Source organism: Salvelinus namaycush, chromosome 3 (genome assembly GCF_016432855.1).
Source record: "Salvelinus namaycush isolate Seneca chromosome 3, SaNama_1.0, whole genome shotgun sequence".
Taxonomy (NCBI): domain Eukaryota; kingdom Metazoa; phylum Chordata; class Actinopteri; order Salmoniformes; family Salmonidae; genus Salvelinus; species Salvelinus namaycush.
Genome location: NC_052309.1, coordinates 41,798,119 through 41,823,711, shown reverse-complemented (window position 1 = coordinate 41,823,711; position 25,593 = coordinate 41,798,119). Strand labels below are relative to the sequence as shown.

At 43.5% G+C, this 25,593-nt stretch overlaps 1 protein-coding gene across 1 annotated transcript in view; it reads left to right on the top strand.

Annotated features, from left to right (window-relative positions):
• Positions 1–2,696: 2,696 nt before the first annotated feature.
• LOC120031497 (exocyst complex component 3-like) overlaps positions 2,697–25,593 on the top strand; it is a 33,664-nt gene continuing 10,767 nt past the window's right edge. The window contains exons 1-11 of the mRNA XM_038977279.1: positions 2,697–2,806; positions 13,169–13,668; positions 14,425–14,645; positions 17,160–17,883; positions 18,325–18,439; positions 18,596–18,706; positions 18,906–19,006; positions 19,118–19,228; positions 19,568–19,703; positions 19,893–20,015; positions 20,175–20,330. Of these exons, the coding sequence (XP_038833207.1) occupies positions 13,196–13,668; positions 14,425–14,645; positions 17,160–17,883; positions 18,325–18,439; positions 18,596–18,706; positions 18,906–19,006; positions 19,118–19,228; positions 19,568–19,703; positions 19,893–20,015; positions 20,175–20,330 (2,271 nt within the window). The 5' untranslated portion in view covers positions 2,697–2,806; positions 13,169–13,195. The remainder of the gene's footprint in view (positions 2,807–13,168; positions 13,669–14,424; positions 14,646–17,159; positions 17,884–18,324; positions 18,440–18,595; positions 18,707–18,905; positions 19,007–19,117; positions 19,229–19,567; positions 19,704–19,892; positions 20,016–20,174; positions 20,331–25,593) is intronic.

Sequence of the window (25,593 nt, the reverse complement as noted above, 5' to 3'; positions counted from 1 at the left end):
AAAATGATTTCAATGCCTACAAGTTGAATGCCTATTTCTTTTTGGATAGGCCTAAATTAAACATTGAATTATTACATTTTAGAATTTCAATAAACAAATGGATAAGACTGTTCTATTCTGCACTGTTGGAGATGGAAACACAAACATTTCGCTACACCTGCAAAAAGATCTGAGCAGCAGGTAGCCTAGTGCTTTGAGCATTGGGCCAGGAACTGAAAGGGTGCTAGTTCAAATCCCAGAGCTGACAAGGTACAAATCTGTCGTTCTGCCCCTGAACAAGGCAGTTAACACACTGTTCCTAGGCCGTCATTGTAAATAAGAATTTGTTCTTGACTGACTTGCCTAGTTAACAACTGAATGGATGACATACTGAATGAAGGATTAATTAAATGTTCAAATATGTTGGAATGACAAGTTGCACACATCACGCATGTTCTGCACTTTATTTGGCTAGTAAGCAAATAGGGTATATACCTCTATGACTGCATGCCTCCAGAAGGGCATCTTCTGAGGCTGAGGGGTGCTTTTCTGAAGACGCATGGTGCTGCATGGAGATCACAAGCTCTTCAACTGGGCAGCAGTGTCATGATGGAGGGAATAGCCTATACGGAGACTACCTAAGACCACTGCAACAGAGTTATTATAAATTGTGGGAATAAGCTTATGCCAGACTTAGCCTACATTAAACCTTTATTTAACTAGGCAAGTCAGTTAAGAACAAATTCTTATTTACAATGACGGCCTACCCCGGCCAAACCCTGACCCGGTCGACACTGGGCCAATTGTGCGCTGACCTATGGGACTCCCAATCACGGCCGGTTGTGATACAGCCTGGAATTTAACCAGGGTCTGTAGGGACACCTCTAGCACTGAAATGCAGTGCCTTAGACCACTGCGCCATTCGGGAGCCCTCTCCCGTGTTCTTTTCAAAGTCCATATGTTCATGACCCGATTCATGCAAATCATGTCAAATTATTTTAAATTCATATTAACCCCTCCTCAGTGGTGGGAAAAGTACCCAATTGTCATACTTGAGTAAAAGTAAAGATACCTTAATAGAAAATGACTGAAGTAAAAGTGAAAGTCACCCAGTAAAATACTACTTGAGTAGAATTCTAAAAGTATTTGGTTTAAAATATACTTAAGTATCAAAAGTAAATATAATTGCTCAAATATACTTAAGTATCAAAAGTAAAAGTATAAATAATAAACAAAAAAATCCTTATATAAAGCAAACCATATTGCACCATTTTCTTGTTTTTTATTTACAGCTAACAAGGGGCATGCTCCAACACTCAGACATCATTTACAAACGTAGCATGTGTTTTGTGAGTCTGCCAGATCAGAGGCAGTAGGGATGACCAGGTATGTTCTCTTGATAAGTGTGTGAATTAGACAATTTTCCTGTCCTGCTAAACATTCAAAATGTAACGAGTACCTTTGAGTGTCAGGGAAAATGTATGGAGTAATTCATAGATTCATGCATAATTCATAGATTCATGCATAATTCATAGATTCACCAAACATCTATTATTATTCAATGTTTCATTATTCCTGGTATGTACTACTGACAGAGCCCAGAGAATGGGATGTGCAATATTGAATTAGTCATATTTTGATAAGGTGCATGCATAGGGATGTCCACGTCACCTAGAGATATGCCCATTCTGTAGAGATACACCTAGCGGACTGAAACTTCACTGTTGTACGCTCAACCTTTTGGCAGATATCTGGCTCCATAGACCAACTCCATATTAACGCCCATGATTTTGAAAGGAGATCTTCGACGAGCTGGTGTCCACATACTTTTGTTCATGTAGTGTATCAACATCCTCAACTAACAGACATCACCTTCCTCAAGACATCCCCCTTGTGTTGGTTATAGGAAATGATCCAGATGGTCCACAATTCTACCACTAGTGGGCACAGAAGGACAAAATTGATCACTGGAGGTGCAAGAGTTTGAAGCTTACTGCTGTTCAAGTTGGCATGGAATCAACCTAATAGTCTTGTCATGCTAAATTGTAAGTACACACTAAAGTTAACTTCTTTCCACTGTAAAGGTTTCTAAGCAAAGCAACCATCTTATGAAATGTACCTAGCATCTTTGAATATGAACTAAATGTCAGTTCTAGATGTCTGATTCATGACATACTGTTGGCCTCAAACTACTTTTGATTGGTCATGTAAGATATTAAACACACCAGCCCTTAATCTGTTCACATGCTCTCTTCAAGGTCTATATTACAAACAGTAAAAAAAAAAAATTGGTGTATTGTATGTTAGACTGACCTCATGTCAGAGTAGTGAAGGCGATTGTTGAAAAGCTTCACATGGGAAATTAGCTTTGAAGCCCTTGGAAATATTCTCTGTTACTCAGGTCAACTCAGAATGTAGAAGCACAACACCGACTTATCAACTGACCCTCAGACAGAGATGAATCTGCACACACACACACACACGCACACACACAAAGAAACATGTGCTGAATTTAAAAAGAAGGAGCCATTGTAGAAGAATGTGCTGCCAGTGGTCATGCAATTAGTATAATTTGCAATCTCCCAGAACATGCATGTGTGTGTATGTGTGTGTGTGTGGGGGGGAAATTTCCTCAGGAAAACGCATCATCTACAGCTACAATACAGCCAGAGTCAGGAAGCTGGGTGAGCACAGTGCTCTGCTGAGCCACAGAGGAGATACACACACAATCTCTCACACACATACTCACACACACACTCTGCCACACTTACGTACAACACACATCGGGATGACATTCCACTGAGACACTGTGCATTAACTACACAAGGTAAGAGGAATCCAGATATTTCTCATGTTATGAAAAAGCGGGACGGACGTTGTACTTCTGATTTCTGAACCTCTTGCCGTCCTTTCTCAAATTCTCTAAATGGCTATACAATCATCATATGTTCAGGTTAGCTTTGTTGTACCATAGTGTGATGGTCTGTGCGCATGTTCTGATTTTCTCTGAAAAAAACTAAAAATATATGTTTTTTTATCAATATGACATATTTCTAGACTGGGCTGATAATTCAATTATTTCCATATACCTTTCATGTTTCCATCTCCCAAGACTTTAAGAACTACTTTATATTTTACTTACCATGTTACGTAAAATGTATGCAAGCTTTGGATAAAAGCATCTGCTAAACGGCATTTATACATTGAGTGTACAAAATATTAAGAACACCTTCCTAATATTGAGTTGCAACCTCAGAACAACCTCAGTTCGTTGGGGCACGGACTCTACAAGGTGTTGAAAGCGTTCCACAGGGACGCTGGCCTATGTTGACTCCAATGCTTCCCACAGTTGTGTCTAGTTGGCTGGATGTCCTTTGGGTGGTGGACCATTCTTGATACACACGGGAAATTGTTGAGTGTGAAAAACCCAGCATTGTTGCAGTTCTTGACACAAACCGGTGTGCCTGGCACCTACTACCATACCCTGTTCAAAGGCACTTCAATATTGTGTCTCAAGGCTTAACCATCCTTCTTTAACCTTTAATCTACACTGGTTGAAGTGAATTTAACAAGTGACATCAGTAAGGGATCATAGCTTTCACCTGGATTCACCTGGTCAGTCTATGTCATGGAAAGATTAGGTGTTCATAATGTTTTGTACACAGTGTATATTTTCATTATTATATGTTATTTTTGGACAAAACCTCTGTGTCCCACTTTATAATAAGTACACATTACCTATACCTGTGCATTATACAGTAGTGTATGGTTAAACATGGTTATATAGTACGCTGCAGTACTAAATGTAATTACATGCAGTGTCAGCAAGCTAGTGTACCAGGCAACCAGGCACTAAAACCACTTGACCCAATCAATTCTTTCACTCTGAACTTAGCGAGGAATTTTAAGTGATTAAATCATAGACACAGTTGGATGTTATACCAAGTTGTTAAAATAGTTAAGTGTTTTAGTAAAATAAAATAATGTAGCCAGCTACAGACAGACACTACTTATATTTCCTGATATTTTCTAAACTATTAGGGAGCAGAATGTCCAGTGTTTGTTTAGAAACTAACCTCCTGCTCCCAGTGTTGCTGTTCAATGTGTCTGCACCAGCTGAACATTGGCCTCAACACAATCCAACATTCATACACTGTACATATTTTTGGGATTCTGAACTGAGATGTTAATCAGTGGTTTAACACATGGATTCACAGTGTTCCTCTGAAACACATGAATAGTTAAGGAAACAATCACTGTTAAGATTTGAGCTGAGCATTGTAAAATAAAATGGAAAATACAATTTTGGAATCCGCCAAATAAAAATGTGCAAATAGTTCAATCCAAACTCACTTATTGTTAAAAAAAAGCTGAAATATTTCACAGCATTTGTTCCTAATGTTCACAAACTGTAGTTTTAACTAATTCAAAATGGGATCAATCCCAATTATCTCTAAACTGTGAGCAAAAATCCATATTACAACCTATGTGTTGTGATAATTGCGTTGCTTACTCTATAACCTGTTAGTTCATATGCCTTGACACCGTGATATATAGGCCTAAGGCAGTTACAATGAGAAGACACAGTGGCAGAACATATTCAACCACACATTTGTTTCATTACGAAACCGAAGAGCAACATCTGTCCGGTGAAGTCCACAAAACATATGGCATGGAACAAACCGTTACATGACCTACAGCATGGTCAAGCAAGGTAATGTTTCTGACATTTTCATATTACTAAACAACTATCAATTTAGAACCGCAGAGTTACCGCAAGTCGCAAAGTAAAGAGGTGCTGCCTCCACTCTTCCAGCTCCATTTCAACTTCAACATCATCTAATCACCTGTGCTTAGTCTAATACAGTGACAACTAAAAGATACCAAAAACAACTCAAATATATATATATATATATGGGGGATACAACCAACCCAGCTCTGCAGATTTTGCTGCGAAGAGACCAAATCATTAGATCATTTGTTTTGGTACTGTCCATTCAGTGTTTAGCTTGTTTTTGGTCGCAGGTTCAGGAATGGCTGAAGAATTGCAACATTTACTTGGAGCTAACTCTCTAAATAGCACTGCTGGAGTATTTGAAAAGTCATTGTCAATCGATCAATAATATAATAATACTCTTAGCAAAAAGCTTTCCTTTACAATCTGTAGAAACTATGAGAATAGAAAGGTTCAGAACTTTTGTGAAACATCACATCATTGTTGAAAAATATATGGCGAATAGAAATCAAAACTGGATGGTGTTCAGAAATAGATGGGAGGGGTTGAGGGGAGGGAAACAACAAACAAAAAAACAAGATACCTAATGAAAAACATACTGTGTCCATAAAATGTATATAGTACATATAAGCTGGAAGTAGAAGCCTAAGTGTTGTTGTCCATTAGTGTACTCCAATTAGGGGAAGGGTAGCAGGGTTAGGGGGAATTAATAAAGGAAAATATATATATATTTTCCTTTAACCCTACAGTGGCAAGAAAAAGTTTGTGAACCCTTTGGAATTATCTGGATTTCTGTATAAATTGGTCATAAAATTAGATCTGATCTTCCTCTAAGTCACAACAACAGACAAACACAGTCTGCTTAAACTAATAACACACAAATTATTGTATTTTTCTTGTCTATATTGAATACATAATTTCAACATTCACAATGTAGGTTGTAAAAAGTATGTTAATCCCTAGGCTAATGACCTCTCCAAAAGCTAATTGGAGTCAGGAGTCAGCTAACCTGGAGTACAATCATTGAGACGAGATTGGAGATGTTGGTTAGAGCTGCCCTGCCCTATAAAAACACTTACAAAATTTGAATTGTTGACTTGCATAAAGCTGGAAAGGGTTACAAAAGTATCTCTAAATGTATGTACATCAGTCCACGGTAAGACAAATTGTCTATAAATGGAGAAAGTTCAGCACTGTTGCTCCTCTCCCTATGAGTGGCCATCCTGCAAAGATGACTGCAAGAGCACAGCGCAGAATTCTCAATGAGGTTAAGAAGAATCTTAGAGTGTCAGCTAAAGACTTACAGAAATCTCTGGAACATGCTAACATCTCTGTTGACGAGTCTACGATACGTAAAACACTAAACGAGAATGGTATTCATGGGAGGACCCCACGGAAGAAGCCACTGCTGTCCAAAAAAACATTGCTGCACATCTGAAGTTCACGAAAGAGCATCTGGATGTTCCAGATGGTCAAATATTCTATGGACAGATTAAACTAAAGTTGAGTTGTTTGGAAGGAACACACAACACTATGTGTGGAGAAAAAAGACACAGCACACCAACATCAAAACCTCATCCCAACTGTAAAGTATGGTGAAGTGAGCATCATGGTTTGGAGCTTCTTTGCTGCCTCAGGGCTTGTACAGCTTGCTATCATCGACGGAAAAATACATTCCCAAGTTTATCAAGACATTTTGCAGGAGAATGTAACTATATTTGTCTGCCAATTGAAGCTCAACAGAAGTTGGGTGATGCAACATGACAACGATCCAAAACACAGAAGTAAATCTTCAACAGAATGGCTTCAACAGAAGAAAATACGCCTTCTGGAGTGTCCCAGTCAGAGTCCTGACCTCAACCCGATTGAGATGCTGTGGCATGACCTCAAGAGAGGGGTTCACACCAAACATCCTAAGAATATTGCAGAACTCAAATAGTTTTGTAAAGAGGAATAGTCCAATCGCCATTTTACCTGTTGTTGTCTTTGCTGATTAGTTGTTGTTGTCTTACCCGTTGTTGACTTAGCTAGCTCTCCTAATCAACACCCGTGATTGCTTTATGCCTCGCTTTATGTCTCTCTCAAATGTCAATATGCCTTGTATACTGTTGTTTAGGATAATTATCATTGTTTTAGTTTACTGCGGAGCCCCTAGTTCCACTGTACATGCCTTTGATTCCTCCTTTGTCTCACCTCCCACACATGCGGTGACCTCACCCAGTATAACCAGCGTGTCCAGAGATGCAACCTCTCTTATCATCACTGAGTGCATGGGCTTACCTCCACTGTACCCGCACCCCACCATACCCCTGTCTGCACATTATGCCCTGAATCTATTCTACCACACCCAGAAATCTGCTCCTTTTGTTCTCTGTCCCCAACGCACTAGATGACCAGTTTTGCTAGCCTTTAGCCGTACCCTCATCCTACTCCTCCTCTGTTCCTCGGGTGATGTGGAGGCTAACCCAGGCCATGCGTGTCCCCAGGCACTCTCATTTGTTGACTTCTATAATAGAAAAAGCCTTGGTTTCATGCATGTTAACATCAGAAGCCTCCTCCCTAAGTTTGTTTTACTCACTGCTTTAGCCACACTCCGCCAACCCTGATGTCCTTGCTGTGTCTGAATCCTGGCTTAGGAAGGCCACCAAAAATTCGGAGATTTCCATACCCAACTACAACATTTTCCGTCAAGATAGAACTGCCAAAGGGGGAGGAGTTGCAATCTACTGCAGAGATAGCTTGCAAAGTTCTGTCATACTTTCCAGGTCTATGCCCAAACAGTTCGAGCTTCGAATTTAAAAAATGTATCTCTCCAGAAATAAGTCTCTCACTGTTGCTGCCTGTTATAGACCCCCCTCAGCTCCCAGCTGTGCCCTGGACACCATATGTGAATTGATTGCCCTCCATCTATCTTCAGAGTTCGTTCTGTTAGGTGATCTAAACTGGGATATGCTTAACACCACAGCAGTCCTACAATCTAAGCTAGATGCCCTCAATCTCACACAAATTATCAAGGAAACCACCAGGTACAACCCTAAATCCGTAAACATGGGCACCCTCATAGATATTATCCTGACCTACTTGCCCTCCAAATACACCTCTGCTGTTTTCAACCAGGATCTCAGCGATCACTGCCTCATTGCCTGCATTCGCTATGGGTCCGCGGTCAAACGACCACCCCTCATCACTGTCAAACGCTCCCTAAAACACTTCTGCGAGCAGGCCTTTCTAATCGACCTGGCCCAGGTATCCTGGAAGGATATTGACCTCATCCCGTCAGTCGAGGATGCCTGGTCGTTCTTAAAAAGTAATTTCCTCACCATCTTAAATAAGCATGCCCCTTTCAAAAAATGTAGAACTAAGAACAGATATAGCCCTTGGTTCACTCCAGACCTGACTGCCCTTGACCAGCACAACAACATCCTGTGGCGTACTGCATTAGCATCGAATAGTCCCCGTGATATGCAACTGTTCAGGGAAGTCAGGAACCAATACACACAGTCAGTCAGGAAAGCAAAGGCTAGCTTTTTCAAACAGAAATTTGCATCCTGTAGCTCTAACTCCAAAAAGTTTTGGGACACTGTTAAAGTCCATGGAGAACAAGAGCACCTCCTCCCAGCTGCCCACTGCACTGAGGCTAGGCGACACAGTCACCACCGATAAATACATGATAATCGAAAATTTCAATAAGGATTTCTCTACGGCTGGCCATGCTTTCCTCCTGGCTACCCCAACCCCGGCCAACAGCTCCACACCCCTTGCAGCTACTTGCCCGAGCCTACCTAGCTTCTCCTTCACCCAAATCCAGACCGCGGATGTTCTGAAAGAGCTGCAAAACCTGGACCCATACAAATAAGCTGGGCTAGACAATCTGGACCCTGTCTTTCTAAAATTATCCGCCGCCATTGTTGCAACCCCTATTACCAGTCTGTTCAACCTCTCTTTCGTTTCGTCCGAGATCCCTAAAGATTGGAAATCTGCCGTTTGCTGCCCGCACCCGCCCGCCCGACTAGCATCATTACCTTGGACGGTTCTGACCTAGAATACGTGGACAACTACAAATACCTAGGTGTCTGGCTAGACTGTAAACTCTCCTTCCAGACTCATATCAAACATCTCCAATCCAAAATCAAATCTAGAATTGGCTTTCTATTTCGCAACAAAGCCTCCTTCACTCACGCCGCCATACATACCCTAGTAAAACTGACTATCCTACCGATCCTCGACTTAGGCGACGTCATCTACAAAATAGCTTCCAATACTCTACTCAGCAAATTGGATGTAGTTTATCACAGTGCCATCTGTTTTGTTACCAAAGCGCCTTATAACACCCACCACTGCGACCTGTATGCTCTAGTCGGCTGGCCCTCGCTACATTTTCGTCGCCAGACCCACTGGCTCCAGGTCATCTATAAGTCTATGCTAGGTAAAGCTCTGCCTTATCTCAGCTCACTGGTCACGATAACAACACCCACCCGTAGCACGCGCTCCAGCAGGTATATCTCACTGATCATCCCCAAAGCCAACCTTTGGCCGCCTTTCCTTCCAGTTCTCTGCTGCCAGTGACTGGAACGAATTGCAACAATCGCTGAAGCTGGAGACTTACATTTCTCTCACTAACTTTAAACATCAGCTATCTGAGCAGCTAACCGATCGCTGCAGCTGTACATAGTCCATCTGTAAATAGCCCACCCAATCTACCTACCTCATACCCATATTGTTTTTATTTACTTCGCTGCTCTTTTGCACACCAGTATGACTACTTACACACCATCTGCTCATCATCATCTGCTCATCTATCACTCCAGTGTTAATCTGCTAAATTGTAATTACTTTGCTACTATGGCCTATTTATTGCCTTACCTCCTCATGCCATTTGCACACACTGTATATAGACTTTCTTTTTTTCTGTTGTGTTTTTGACTGTACGCTTGTTTATTCCATGTGTTGTTGTGTTGTTGTTTCTGTCGCACTACTTTGCTTTATCTTGGCCAGGTCGCAGTTGTAAATAAGAACTTGTTCTCAACTAGCTTACCTGGTTAAGACATTAACAATTATAATTGTTTGTGTGTTATTAGTTTAAGCAGACCGTGTTTGTCTATTGTTGTGACTCAGATGAAGATCAGATCAAATGTTATGACCAATTTATGCAGAAATCCATTATCAGCAACCACCACTCTTGTGTTCCAATGGCACGTTGGGTTAGCTAATCCAAGTTTATAATTTTAAAAGGCTAATTGATCATTAGAAAACCCTTTTGCAATTATGATAGCACACCTGAAAACTGTTGTTCTGATTAAAGAAGCAATAAAACTGGCCTCCTTCAGACTAGTTTAGTATCTGAAACATCAGCCTTTGTGGGTTCGATTACAGGGTCAAAATGGCCAGAAACAAAGACCTTTCTTTGGTAACTCATCAGTCTATTCTTGTTCCAAGAAATGAAGGCTATTTCATGCGAGAAATTGCCAATTAACTGGAGATCTCGTACAACGCTGTGTACTACTCCCTTCACAGAACAGCGCAAACTGGCTAACCAGAACAGAAAGATGAGTGGGAGGCCCCGGTGCACAACTGAGCAAGAGGACAAGTACATTAGAGTGTGTAGTTTGAGAAAGAGACGCCTCACAAGTCCTCAACTGGCAGCTTCATTAAATAGTACCCGCAAAACACCAGTCTCAACGTCAACAGTGAAGAGGCGCCTCCGGGATGCTGGCCTTCTAGACAGAGTTCTTCTGTCCAGTGTCTGTGTTCTTTTTCCCATCTTAATCTATTATTTTTATTGGCCAGTCTGAGATATGGCTTTTTCTTTGAAGTTGAAGTTAAGACTGGTGTTGGCCTGGTACCTGTTCAACTTCTGGGTGGCTGGATTTTACAACAAAAAAAATAAAAAATATCAATGCAAAGGGTGTCTACTTTGAAGAATCTAAAATATCAATTATTTTGATTTGTTTAACTCTTTCTTTGATTACTTCATGATTCCATATGTGTTATTTCATAGTTTTGATGTCTTCACTATTATTCTACAATGTAGAAAATAGAAAAAATAAAGAAAAACCATGGAATGAGTCGGTGTGTCTAAACTTTTGACTGGTACTGTATATATGTAAAAAAAAATGTAAAAATTAACAGACCTTATTTACATAAGTAATCAGACCCTTTGCTATGAGACTCTAAATTGAGCACAGGTGCATCATGTTTCCATTGATCATCCTTGAGATGTTTCTACAACTTGATTGGAGTCCACCTTTGGTAAATTATATTGATTGGATGTGATTTTGAAAGGCGCACACTTGCCTATATCAAGTCCCATAGTTGACCGTGCATGTCAGAGCAAAAACCGAGCCTTGAGGTCGAAGGAATGTCCGTAGAGCTCCGAGACAAGATTGTGTCGAGGCACAAATCTGGGGAAGGGTACCAAAGAATGTGTGCAATGTTGAAGGTCCACAAGACCACAGTGGCCTCCATCAATCTGAAATGGAAGAAGTTTGGAACCACCAAGACTCTTCTTAGAGCTGGCTGCCCGGCCAAAGTGAGCAATCGGGGGAGAAGGGCCTTGGTCAGGGAGGTGACACTGACAGAGCTCCAAAGTTCCTCTGTGGAGATGGGAGAACCTTCCAGAAGGACATCCATCTCTGCAGCACTCGACTAATCAGGCCATTATGGTAGAGTGGCCAGATGGAAGCCACTCCTCAGTAAAAGGCACTTGACAGCCCACTTGGAGTTTGCCAAAAGGCACCTTAAGGACTCTCAGACCATAAGAAACAAGATTGTCTGGTCTGATGAAACTAATATTGAACTCTTTGGGCTCAATGCAAAGCGTCAAATCTGGAAGAAACCTGGCACCATCCCTATGATGAAGCATGGTGTTGGCAAGATCATGCTGTGGGGATGTTTTTCAGAGGTAGAGACTGGGAGACTAGTCAGGATCGAGGGAAAGATGAACGGAGCAAAGTACAGAGAGATCCTTGATGAAAACCTGCTCCAGAGCGATCAGCTCAGACTGGGGGCGAAGATTCACCTTCGAACAAGCCAACGACACTAAGCAAACAGCCAAGACAATGCAGGAGTGGCTTCAGGACAAGTCTCTGAATGTCCTTGAGTGGCCCAGCCAGAGCCCGGACTTGAACCTGATCAAACATCTCTGGAGAGACCTAAAACTAGCTGTGCGGCGACGCTCCCCATCTAACCTGACAGAGTTTGAGAGGATCTGCAGAGAAGAATGGGAGAAACTCCCCAAATACGGGTGTGCCAAGCTTGTATCGTCATACTCAAGACTCAAGGCTGTAATCACTACCAAAGGTTCTTCAACAAAGTACTGAGTAAAGGGTCTGAATACTTATGTAAATGTGATATTTCTGTTTTTTATTTTTAGTACATTCGCAAACATTTCTAAAAACCTGTTTTTTCTTTGTCATTATGGGATATTGTGTGTAGATTGATGAGAATAAAGCTGTAACGTAACAAGATCTGGAAAAAGTCAAGGGGTCTGAATACTTTCCCAATGCCCTGTATGTAACTTTGAACCACTGCTCTCTGAAGATGTACAGGAACCTAAAACAAGTGAAGATCTTAGAGCATTAGGTCCTACATAATGTACATGGGATAAACAGGTGGTTGTAAATGTACTGTACAGGTGAAAGTCATTATGTACTGTATGGATTATCTACAGGTAACTGCCAAAATAATGGAAACACTTGAGAAAATTAGGGAAACAAAGTATATTGAATTAAGCAATTAACATCCCATCATGTATAACAATGCTGGGCAGGCCATTATTTTGGATATTATTTTGGCTACCATGGCTACCTATACGATAACAATGCCCTCATCCACAGGGTATGAGTGGTCACTGAATGGTTTGTTGAGCATGAAAACAATGGAAACCCTAAGCCGTGGCCATCTTATCACCAGATCTCAACCCAATTGAACGCTTGTGGGAGATTCTGGAGCGATGCCGGAGACAGCGCTTTCCACCAACATTAACAAAACACCAAATTATAACATTTCTTGTGGAAGATTGGTGTCGCATCACTCCAATAGAGTTCCAGACAAGGTGCATTGAAGCTATTCTGACTCGTGGTGGTCCAATGACCTATTACGACACTTTATGTTGGTGTTTCCTTTATTTTGGCAGTTACCTGTACATTACTATAGCACGTTGTACTGTCGTAACTTGAAAGAGCTGTTGGCTAATCATCTGTGTTGGTATTTTAGCTCTGAGTAAAGTCCATAATGAATAGTATAATTACAACAGTTCCTATGCTATTAGAATATTCTGTAGATCCCCGAGTACAACATTACTCTACCATTCATTCTGGTTTTAGCTTTCATTATCTGTTCAACCTTTTCCAGCACACTCCTACTGAGCTCTTGGTATTGGTAGCCTAACTAGCTTGTTCAAATGATCTGTGATCTCATTCTCTCTTCTAACTAACTTGCCTTGTGTCTTTGCAGTATTTGATTCTTGAGCACAACATTTCAATGCCCATCCTTAAGAACCTCCCGGGGAGGATCAAGAGTAACCATGGGAATGGTGAGCTCATCCTGCCCAGGTTAAACTTGGACCTGAACCCCTTCAATGAGGTGGACCTTGAGGAGGAGAGGAACGAGGGTGAGCCCCCCAATTTGGGGGTATGTGGGGGAAAAATCTTCCAGCGCAGGTCGTCACGTGACGGGGAAGAGGAGGAGAATGAGGTGAACGCGGAGAGGCATGGCCCTGAGGCCCCTAAAGGAGGAGGGGGGAGGCCCCTGAGGGGAACCCTTGAGCGGCTATGCGGCTCTTCGCCCCTGAAGACCCTGGGGAAGCTGGGGAAGGGGCTGCGTATGTCGGGGTGCAGTGTGTGGGGGACATTCCCGTCCCAGCGATGCCCCACAGACCCCCACTCACCCCAGCCTGAGAAAGAGAAGAGGAAGGGCCTCCGCAGGAGCTCAGAGGAGATCATGACCCTGCTCCGGTAACTGGGAGGGAGGGTTGCTGATCTAGGATCAGTTATGCCTTTTAGATCACAATAAAGATTGCATGGACAGGGAGGACCTGATCCTAGATCAGCATTACCACTCTGAGATGCTTTATAAATACGGGTTCAGAGCCACAGATTAACATACATGTAATGTCTATATATAATATGACTCAATAACTATTTTCATTCGTAATGTCTCGACCAAAGAGCTTTCGTTGAGTTCCATTAATTACTGATTTGCTTGTCTATCCAAACTGATTTTCCTGTTACCGGGTAGGACTGAGACCCCCTATCAAGCTGTAACAAAATGACGGAAATGTTCACAGCATATAGCATAATAATTTCCTATTTGGTTATGTAATATACAAATGTTCCATGAGTTACTATGTTTATGACTAGAACTGCTTTGTTTGCTAATACTATGTTGTGTACCTAAGCACTATTTATAAACAGTTTTCACTTTGAGTGCTCCAGTCAGGGAAAGTCACAATCACCTCTCAAGCATTTAAATACCTGCTTATTTATAGCATAAGAAGCCTAGTCTAGATATGGTGGTCACACGTTAACATTGAACACTACAGTATTTGGTAACAATTATGTATCCCATTCCATTTATATTGTAGATGGTACCTTTATTTCCACAATATTTCAGACTCTGGAAATCCACACATAGCCATTCTTGCCTTTCAAAGTCATACTCTGGCATAATATAGTTCCGACCCTCTCCTAATGGTTCTCTTCTGCTTGTAGATTTGCAGGGAGGAGGAAGCAGACGCAACGCAGAGAGAGCCTGCCCTGTGATGACCTGAGCGCCGACAGCGAGGCTGAGTCCTGCCGCCGGCCCTCCTTCCTCAGGATGGTCAGCCTTGGCAAGCTGAAAAGGGAGTCCCTGTCGGACCACAACTCCCAGGAGGCTGAGGAGGAGCTGGAGGAGGAGCCACTAGTGGTCAAACCCAGGGAACCTCTCTCAGGTATACAAGGCACTCCAAAACAAACCAATCAGGAGGGGAGATATGGTATGTTTCCTGCAGGTCCAACCAATCACAGATCACCTAATCGAAACATCTGAATCATGGAAGGGTCAGTGCAGGTTACTTCTGTCTCTGACATGAGCACCTTAGACCTCCCACAGTCAGTGTTTGTAAGTTTCAGTGTTTACTTTACGAGTCAGGAACTTCCTGGTCAGGTCCTGCAGTATTTCCTCCTCCAATCCCATGCTGGTTTCTGATGAGCTGTGTGCGGTCCCCGGACCTCCGAGTCATCAGGTTCAATCAGCACCAGGCTATGAAAGCCGGAAATGACTGACTTCCTCCCACTGCAGATCCCTTTAGATAGAACTTCATCCAGAGCTACTGTTCGCAGAGCTCAATAGGGACCAAAACAGACAAGGTACAATCATAGGACAGTGTAGTACATTGCGTGTTCACAACAATCCAAAATGCCAGGTCAAGAGATTTGTATTGTATTTTTTATGGATCCCCATTACTCTTCCTGGGGTACAGCAAAATTAAGGCAGTTATACAACTTTAAAAACATTACAATACATTCACAGATTTCATAACACACTGTGTACCCTCAGGCCCCTACTCCACGACATATCTACAATACAAAATCCATGTGTACGTGTATGTATAGTGCGTATGTTATCATGTGTGTATGCATGTGTCTGTGCCTATGTTTATGTTGCTTCACAGTCCCTGATGTTCCATATGGCAAATAGGAGTCGCAATATCGTCCGCTATTATCCTCAGTCATTTTCCATCCAAGTTGTCAGACCCCGGAGGCTTGCCATTGTTGATAGACAACAATAATTTTTTTCACCTCTTCCACACTCACTTTACGGAACTCAAAATTATAATGCTTGTCTTTCATAATTTGGTCAGCTATATTTGGATGTGTAGTGTCAGCATTTGTTGCTGGCATGTCATGCCTAAGTTTGCTAATCTTGCCAATAAAAAATTATTCAAGTAGTTGGCATTGTCAGTCGGTTTTGTGATGAATGAGCCATCTGATTCAATGAATGATGGAGCTGATTTTGCCTTTTTAGCCAAAATGTAATTTAAGGTGCTCCAATGCTTTTTACTATCACTCTTTATGTTGTCTTTGTTTCATAGTGTAGTTTCTTCTTTTTTTTATTCAGTTTAGGTCACATGATTTCTCAATTTGCAATATTTTTGCCAATCGGTTGTGCAGCCAGACTTATTTACCATTCATTTAGCCTCATCCCTCTTATCCATACAATTTTAAATTCCTCCTCAATCCACTGGGATATATCCATTTTTACAGTAATTGTCTTAATGGGGGCATGCTTATTAGTAACTGGAATAAGCTATTTCATAAATGTGTCAAGTACAGCGTCTGTTTGCTCCTCATTACACACCACGGACCACCAAATATTCTTTAAATCAACAACATAGGGACACCTACAAAACGTATTGTATGACCTCTTATATACTATATTAGGCCCAGTCTTTGGAACTTTGGTTTTCCTAGATATGGCTACTATATTGTGATCACTATATCCGATGGATCTAGATACTGCTTTCAAGCTAATTTCTGCAGCATTGGTAAAGATGTGAACAATACATGTTGATGATTTCATTCATGTGCTGTTTGTAACTACCCTGGTAGATTGACTGATAACCTGAACCAGGTTGCAGGGACTGATTACAGTTTTGAAGATTTTTCATGAGTGGGCAGCTTGGTGAAAGCCAGTCAATATTTAAATCACCCAGAAAATATACCTCTCTTTTGATATCACATACATTATCAAGCATTTCACACGTGCTATCCAGATACACCTCCACCATTGACATTTCTGTCTTTTCTGTAAATGTTATAACCTTGTATTGCTACCACTGTATCATCTAAGGTATTATCTAAGTGAGTTTCATAGATAGTCAGAATATGAATGTCATCTGTTACTAGCAAATTATTGATTTCATGAATCTTGTTTCTTAAGCTACATATGTTAACGTGGGCTATTTTGAGCACTTTTCTTCTGGGATGCTTACTTGTTTTCATTGCTTTACTGGGAAGCTTAGAAGAAGTAGATATGCTCATGTTATTTAGGTCAGTGCAGGGTGAGCTGCATACAGTGGACTTCCTACTAGGGCACACCGCCTCAGTGCTAACAGTATAAATCTGGTTCATAGGCACATGATTACTGCATACAATAGCTGTAGGATCAGCAGAGGCATTCAGGGAAGTTAGAGGGACATAAATTAGGTTACTTACATTGTGTCTCCCAACACCACGGTATAATGTACATTTGCTGTGCTTGGATCATTGATATACTCAATATCACACATATCAGCACCCTTCAATATGTCAATGTTGATATTTCACACAGAATATAGCCTGATGAAAACATGTACTTTTTCTCTTCACTTACCCCACCCGTTCCTACCCATACATTACATACTCTGTACAAACCAATAGACTAAACAGTATGACATTGATTCCTCTCTCTCTCCTTCCCTCAGTGCTGGAGATCCTACAGCTGGTCAACCAGAGGGACCTCCTCCTGGCAGACACACACATCCAGGAGCTGGAGCGTGAGTGCGAGCTGATGGCCCTCCTGCCCCACCCCCCCACACCCTCATTCACGCCTCCCGGACTGACCCCTCTCGGGTCCTTCGACGACCCCTCCAGCCCCAATGTGTCAAGAGATGCCAGCCGTCGCAAGGCCAAGGATGTGGAGTTGCTGTACGAGGCCCTGCAGAAGGAGATGTGGGACGTGGTGAGGGAGTCACTCCGACAGCCAACGGCCGGGCCCAACCTGGGGCTGGTGGTGCTGGTCATCCAGCAGGAGGAGCAGGCCGACACCGCCCAGGCACAGAAAGAGGAGACCCAGCCCCTGAGGGAGGGCATCCAGCCCCATCCTAGCCAGCGGCCCCGTCAGCTCAAGCTGAAATGGCGGCAGGCAGTGGGGGAGGCGTCTGACTGGAGCCTGCCCCAGCAGGTGAAAACTCCGGCAGGGCAGCTAGCCTCGTACCTGGAGCGGCTGAGGGGCCGCATGGTGGACGACCTGGACGCGGTGCGGAGGAACGTTGTGTCGGTCTACCCGGAGGAGTTCCAGGCCTTCCAGGTGTACGTGCAGAGCTACCACCGGGCAGTGGCCCGACGCCTGAACATCATCACCAGCTCCCAGCTGCAGATCACTGATGTCTACGCCCTGCTGGACTGGTTCTATAACATCTACAACAGGTCAGTGTCAGAACTCATAACATAACAACATTAAGAAAATCTATGACATGTACAACAGGTTAGACGTATACACTTTTAGAAAACAAGGTACTACCTAGAACCATAAAAGGTTATTCAATTGTCCACATAGGAAAACCCTCTGAAAGTAACTGTTTTTGGTTCCAAGTGGAACCCTTTTTACTAACTCAAGGTTCTACATGAAACCGTTTCACCACTAAAAGGTTCTTTGTATAACCTTTTTCACAAACAAAGGGTTCTACTTGGAACTAAAAAGGATTCTCCTATGGGAACAAACAAAGAAACCTTTTTATTTTATGAGAGTTAGTAAGTTCATGTACGTGTATATGAACATATAGATCTTTACAGGTATTCAAGCTGTGAGACTTGAATGAATAGTGACAGACAGTAGCACTTCCTCCCTTTTCCTCTGGTCTTTTTAAGGGATGTCCTGGGCACCGTTGGCATGAAAACCCCTATTAACTACTCCCCACTGGAACCCCTACTGCACCAAGATACAGTGGACCGACTGGAACAGGACTGCCTGAACACTGTCAGGGTAAAATCACACTTCCTTTAATACTGAACACTGTCAGGTGAAAACTTGCCCACTGACAGGGTAATGTTTCTGGCACTAATCTAACGGTAGTGGAACTGCCCATGCTTGGATAGACAATGGACTTCATGGTTGTGTGGGTTCTGTTGTTAATCTCAGGAGAAGGTGACCACAGAGCTCACTCAGGTTCTGGACGAGGAGGAGAGGCGGTGGGCCCAAATGCTGCACATAGAGGAGTACCAATCCAATCTGGCCCGCTCCATCATCCAGGTCTGTCACACTGTCACTCAGAGACACTACTGTACAGTATATATGTAGGTCACTATTACTATGGCAGTCTGGTGACATTGTGGCAAAGAACTCTAAGACATTTGTAAATCTTTTATGAATATTCAGGAATGACCTATTTTGGCTGGTTGGATTTTGAAGTTCCTACCCTTATTAGTGTGTATGTGTGTGACTGTAACAGAGACTGACGGTGGACCTCGACAGATCCACAGCTGTAAGTTCGTTTCTGGGGGCCAGGGTGGCCCGCTGCAGTCTTAATGGGCTGTCTGACTTCCTGTACAGGTGAGGAGAAGATGTACTCATAGAGACATGGACAATGAGTATATTCAATCAATAACCTGTATGTAAATCGATATACATGGATTTAATTTCATAATTTTACTGTGTGTCCAGTTTCCAGAGAAAAGTGGAGATGTTCCATGAGACCCAGGCTGAGTTTGGGGACCGGGGTGATGGATACATCTCCAGGACCATCGCTCTGGTCAACTGTTGTCCTCCTCTAAGGTAGATACCCAGACAGAGAAGTCATCTCTTGTGGCAACTGTGTTGACTGATGCTCCATTCAAATGCTCATCGAAAACGTATATTTTCAAGTTGGTGAAGTTGTAAATGCGACAAGAGAGCATTCAAGTGCATAGACCAATGAGTTAGCTCGATAATCCAGCCCGATAGATAAGCTTGCTAACATTGCGGATAATAAGTTAACTATCTTGCTGAAGTTAACAACATGATCAAACTAGGTTATCCACATGATTAAGGTTGTAAATGGTTCAAATGGTTTTTCCATGTCAGAAATACGATCATTCCGAGACCAACAGTGTTTGCATTCCAATTTTTGTGTAGGTCCTTCGTACAGCGCTGCAGGCAGTGTGACCCACAGGGCAGTGAGGAGTCCACACAGAGAGCTAACTCCTCCCTCGATAGGATCATTAACCAATCAGTGAGGGTTCTGACGGAAAAACTATTTGAGCACATCAGGGTGAGGCAATGTGCTTTTTTCTTTTGTTAGGGCTGTAAAACGTCCTCAATACACAACTCACCAATTCCACACGTATTCATGACTGATCAAATACAAACAAACATGCTCTAACGTTAGCACAAATGTTTTGATATAGGAGAAGCTGTTCATCAACTTCATGTAAATGAAAGCTATGTATTTCTATTCCAGCCGTTCTGTGACAAGCTGGTGAAGAGAAAGTGGCTAAACAACACGGAGGCATTTGAGGCCATCGAAGCAAGCATCAAGCAACACTTTAAGAAGTTCAGAAGACTGGACTGCCCACCTTATCAGGTATCCACCAATGACCACATACCTGACACGATAACATGTTGCGCGAAATACATAAAATAATAAATATTTGCCCTTTCTATCCCAATTTTTTTTGTTTATCAACACTTATATTGCAATTGACGGACTGAATGATTGACTGGTTGATTATTTGATTGACAGAAACTGGTGGGGGAGGTACACAGGCGGATCCTGGTGGAGTATGTGCGTGCGATCATGCGAGGACGGGTCATCTGCACATCATCGAAGATGAGAAAGAGGATGGCGTTCCGACTTCAGGACGAGGCCAAACAGCTCAAAGGACTCTTCAAAGACCTGGTCAGTCATCCCTCTGACTTATGGTCATAATGACCACAAATGTACAGTTATTAGTATAACTACTGTCCCCAACGGGAGGGAACAAGGTACAACATACTATGGGGAGTCAACGACCAATCCTATTCACCTGAAAACTGAAATCCTACCCAACGGGCCAATGGATGCCAAGCCCGCCCTTGGAAGCCCTGCCTTTCTGGCTATAATACCCGGGCTCGCATTCATTTCTTCAATTCAGTGCCTCTCTTCATCGAGCCCAAATCCCCTGACGGCGCAGGGCGATAATATGTTATACTTCGTTCCCTCCTTCAGCGAACAATAGCTATATTCATAACTTTATGTTCCCATTCAGTCAGTCACTTGGTATAACATACACTATACAGTGGCTTGCGAAAGTATTCACCCCCCTTGGCATTTTTCGTATATTGTTGCCTTACAACCTGGAATTAAAATAGATTTTTTTGGGGGGGTTTGTATCATTTGATTCATACAACATGCCTACCACTTTGTCTCTTGGGGTATGTCTCTATAAGCTTGGCACATCTAGCCAATGGGATTTTTGCCCATTCTTCAAGGCAAAACTGCTCCAGCTCCTTCACATTGGATGGGTTCCGCTGGTGTACAGCAATCTTTAAGTCATACCACAGATTCTCAATTGGATTGAGGTCTGGGCTTTGACTAGGCCATTCCAAGACATTTAAATGTTCCCCATAAACCACTTGAGTGTTGCTTTAGCAGTATTCTTAGGGTCATTGTCCTGCTGGAAGGGGAACCTCCGTCCCAGTCTCAAATCTCTGGAAGACTGAAACAGGTTTCCCTAAAAAATGTCCCTGTATTTGGCGCCATCCATCATTCCTTCAATTGTGACCAGTTTCCCAGTCCCTGCCGATGAAAAACATCCCCACAGCATGATGCTGCCACCACCATGCTTCACTGTGGGGATGGTGTTCTCGGGGTGATGAGAGGTGTTGGGTTTGCTCCAGACATAGCGTTTTCCTTAATGGCCAAAAAGCTACATTTTAGTCTCAGCTTTGCAGCTCCTTCAGGGTTATCTTTGGTGTCTTTGTTGCCTCTCTGATTAATGCCCTCCTTGCCTGGTCCGTGAGTTTTGGTGGGCGGCCCTCTCTTGGCAGGTTTGTTGTGCCATATTCTTTCCATTTTTTAATAATGGATTTAATGGTGCTTTGTGGGATGTTAAAAGTTTGGGATATTTTTTTATAACCCAACCCTGATTAGTACTTCTCCACAACTTTGTCCCTGACCTGTTTGGAGAGCTCCTTGGTCTTCATGGTGCTGCTTGCTTGATGGTGCCCCTTGCTTAGTGGTGTTGCAGACTCTGGGGCCTTTCAGAATAGGTGTATACATACTGAGATCATGTGACAGATCATGTCACACTTAGATTGCACACAGGTGGACTTTATTTAACAAATTATGTGACTTCTGAAGGTAATTGGTTGCACCAGATCTTATTTAGGAGCTTCATAGCATGAATACATATCCACTTCTACGGTTTGAATTTTTTGAAACAAGTTTTTTATTTTTTTGCTAGAGCTGCCCCGGTCAACTGTAAGTGCTGTTATTGTGAAGTGGAAATGTCTAGGAGCAGCAACGACTCAAGCCGTCTCAGAGGGTACCAAATTAGGATTCCCAGGGCAGCTCAAGCACAGACAGGTTCCACCACCTCTAAAAGGGGGTATAGAAGCCACCTTTGTCCCTAATACTTAGGGAATACTAATACTAATACTAATACCTCATGAGGCCTGAACTGTCAGAGCCCCATATAGGTAACCAGAACCTTCTGCAACTTGGCTATGCACACTGACATGCTGCCGCTGCAGCCCAAGTCCATAGATCTCATGGTTCCAAAAACAATACTTACCTTGCGATCCTGAAATGTCAGAACTGGTACAAGGAACCGAAAGTCCAAAATATCAGACCACTTGTTGTGACTTGGTATAGCATCGACCAGAGTTGATGAACCACGGCAGCCCGAGGCTCCATCCCACTGGAAACTTGCTGTAACCTGGATAAATGCGCAACCTGCGCGCTGCCTAACACCCACTCCTGGTCCCAGCCATAAGAACACTATGAGCCACACCGGCAGCAGTTACATCCAAGCGATAAAACCTTGTCATGCCCCTGAACAATGCCCAAGCAGCCGCCTCACCCTTAGTGGCGTGAGCATGCACACCGCTAGGCAATCCTTGTCCTTTGTTGTCATATGCCGGGGAGAAAGTGCCCTACCCCGAGCTGGATTAGCGAAAAATACAAAAAGCTGGTCACAAACACAGATATCCTTGGTCCTATTCATATACAGCACGTGCGTAAAGTGTGCACCAGACACAGGCCATGCATCCTCCATTGTTCATTAGAAGCAAACAGAGGAGGTGAGAAAGGGAACTGCTCGAAAGCCCGGAAGGGTGTACTGATAGCAGGTAGAGATCCCCAACCATCACATAGAGCAGGATCCAAGGCCACTGATACTCCACAGAATCAGTTCCCAATGGAGCATCCAGATCCATCATCGACAAGAAAAGACTAGAATACGTGTTCTCTCACGATGCATAAGATCTACGCCAGCCCTGCACACCGGTCCCATTCTGGACAACCATCGAGGGGTGCAGTCTCCACTCCGTAGAGATAGGACCACCCCCTGGAAAGCAGATCCAAACCTACGTTGAAAGATCCGGGAAGATACTTCCCCATAAGCGACAGGAAATGTGCACTGCTCCATACGAGCAGATAACGGGACAGGTTTATGAGCGAGAGAGACCACATCCCCTCCTGCCTGTTGATGTATGCCACCACCGTCCTGTTATCAGACCTTACCAACACATACTGGCCCTCCAACATTGGAAGGAAACAGCTCAGCCATAGAAAACAGTCAGTAGCTCTAGGTAATTGATATGAGTGCCCTTTGCGCTGTTGACCAAATCCCTCACACAGAGCTCCCCATCCCAGTAAGTATGCATATGTCGTGATCACCCTGCGGGACAGTACCCGGTCCATGAGAACCCCCTGCAACAACAGTTGCGGGTTCCTCCAAGGAATTAACGCCCTAAGGCATGACTGGGATACCATGAGCAGCTGATGGCAGTGGTGAAATACGTCCAGACACGTAGCAATCCCCCAGCACTAAAACAAAAGCATCAACAGAAGTCCCAGAGGCACTACAGAGGCGAACTGCAGAGCCCCTGTCACCGCCCTCATCACCCATGGTGAAACTGCTTGCCCACCACTGGACTGGAGAATGCTGCCAGTCTTCCATACCTTATCTCCTGAAAAGGTAAAGCGCCCCCCTGAGGACTGGGATAAAAAATTGTTTTATCGTGCTTGTTTTCATATCCACCACTCTTGACAACCGTGTGTCTGAATGTGGGGAAGGAACTCGTTTTTTGTTATGCCCACACCTGGACAATAACACAGTCTTGATACCCCTCACCAAGGATCCTTGGGTAGAAACAATGTGCTTTCGTATTACCTCTGTTCTGATACCCGGCCCACACCGGGTTCAGGGACTTCGGCAACCAGTAACTTTGCCCCATTGACCGAGCCACTTAAAAGCACTGTTGCCACAACAAATTCTTGGGGAGGAAGGCCCCGCTAAGCCACCACCATTGCCCCCATACTTTCCCCCACAGCTAGGATAGTACAGCGTGACAGACGCAGCACAAAATCAGCCATAGCACGGATTTCGTCGTGAAGCTCTGAAACCGGCTTCCCCGTCTCCACGGTCTTATTTAGCTTCTGCAGCAAATCGATATGATACATCTGCAGCACTGGACCACATTCAACGAAAGGGCCGCCACACCCTCAGCCTGATACATTTTGTCCAACTGATCCGCCGAGAACTGGCACTGTGTATTTGGAAGCACAATGCTAGAATAAGCCCCCTTGTTAGCCTCTGGAGCTAAATAACCTGCCAGCTTTCCATCCATCGTCAGTGTGTAAATGAGCCCCGCCTTCTCCGTACCCTCTACATTATTGAGCTCGCCATAACCTGGTAGCACTAGCCTGGTTGAATGAGGGGATTTCCAGGTCATCGGCGAAATCTTTAAACATGGGTAAGCGCTGCATGGACAGGAGGTAAATAACTTCACCCAAAACTGGAGGAACTCCGCTGTGGAGGAGAAGACGGCCAATCCACCCCAGGTGATCTGCCAGCCTACGACACAGCTCCATCAAAGGTGCATTAACCACCAATGGTTCACTCTCCCCCATCGAATCCACAACCGGGGCTTTAGGCTCCCTGTACAGATGCCATCCGATTCACACTCTGAAAACCGTCCAGAGCCAACCAGGGATAGTATATCATCCCTGGAATCCAGACTCTGAACACTGCCAGAGAAACCAGAATGAGCCTCACTCAGATGGGATGACAACCCTATCAACTCTAACCACCACTGCTGCTCTCTCCCGGCAGGCCTCCTGAGTGTGGTTCCACTCCAGACAAACAGGACTGCACTTACTTTTCATTGTGAAACCCCATGCATGAGGTTGGAGGTTCAAATTTGTCTGGTTAGCGTTTTTGAACTCTTACCACTGGCCCTCTTACCCAAGCAAGGAAGCATTAGCTACACAAGCAGAGCAGAAAGTGCTTAGCTTTCAGCAAACAGAAAAAAACTCCAAGTACGCTCCCCCCACTAACAGACACCTAAGTCGGAGCTGAATCTCGAGCCCCGGCATCCATTGGCCCGTTTCATTTTCAGTTTTCTTCAGGTGAATAGGATTGGTCGTTGACTCGCCGTAGTATGTTATACCAAGTGACTGACTGAAAGGGAACAACTATCTGAATGAAATAAGACAATTAAGCTTAACACTCGCAACAATTGTTTGGTAAACCCTAAGCGTGCATTTATAACAGACCTCTAATAAAATACGATACACATGTGCCAATTTAGTTTGACATTGGTTAAGTGAATGCTGAGGTGCTGAGAGAACATAGGGCTGACATGCTGAGGGAACATAGGGCTCAGAAAAGATAGGGCTGAGGGAACATAAGGCTCAGAAAAGACAAGGCTGAGGGAACATAGGGCAGACCCTGTCAGTCTTTCCACTGAGAAACTGACTTCCCTATACTCTTCATTGACCTTGTTCTGAAAAATCACTTTGAAGCAGATTATTATTTTTTATTTTTTTGAAGACGAAACAAAAGGACTTCGGCTGTGGAATGCAGAGGCCTGTCTGTTACGAATGGTCCCGTGACCCTGGGGGTTGCCAGGTCAGGCGTAACTCAGACAGTGTTGATACGGGGTAGAAGGCTGAA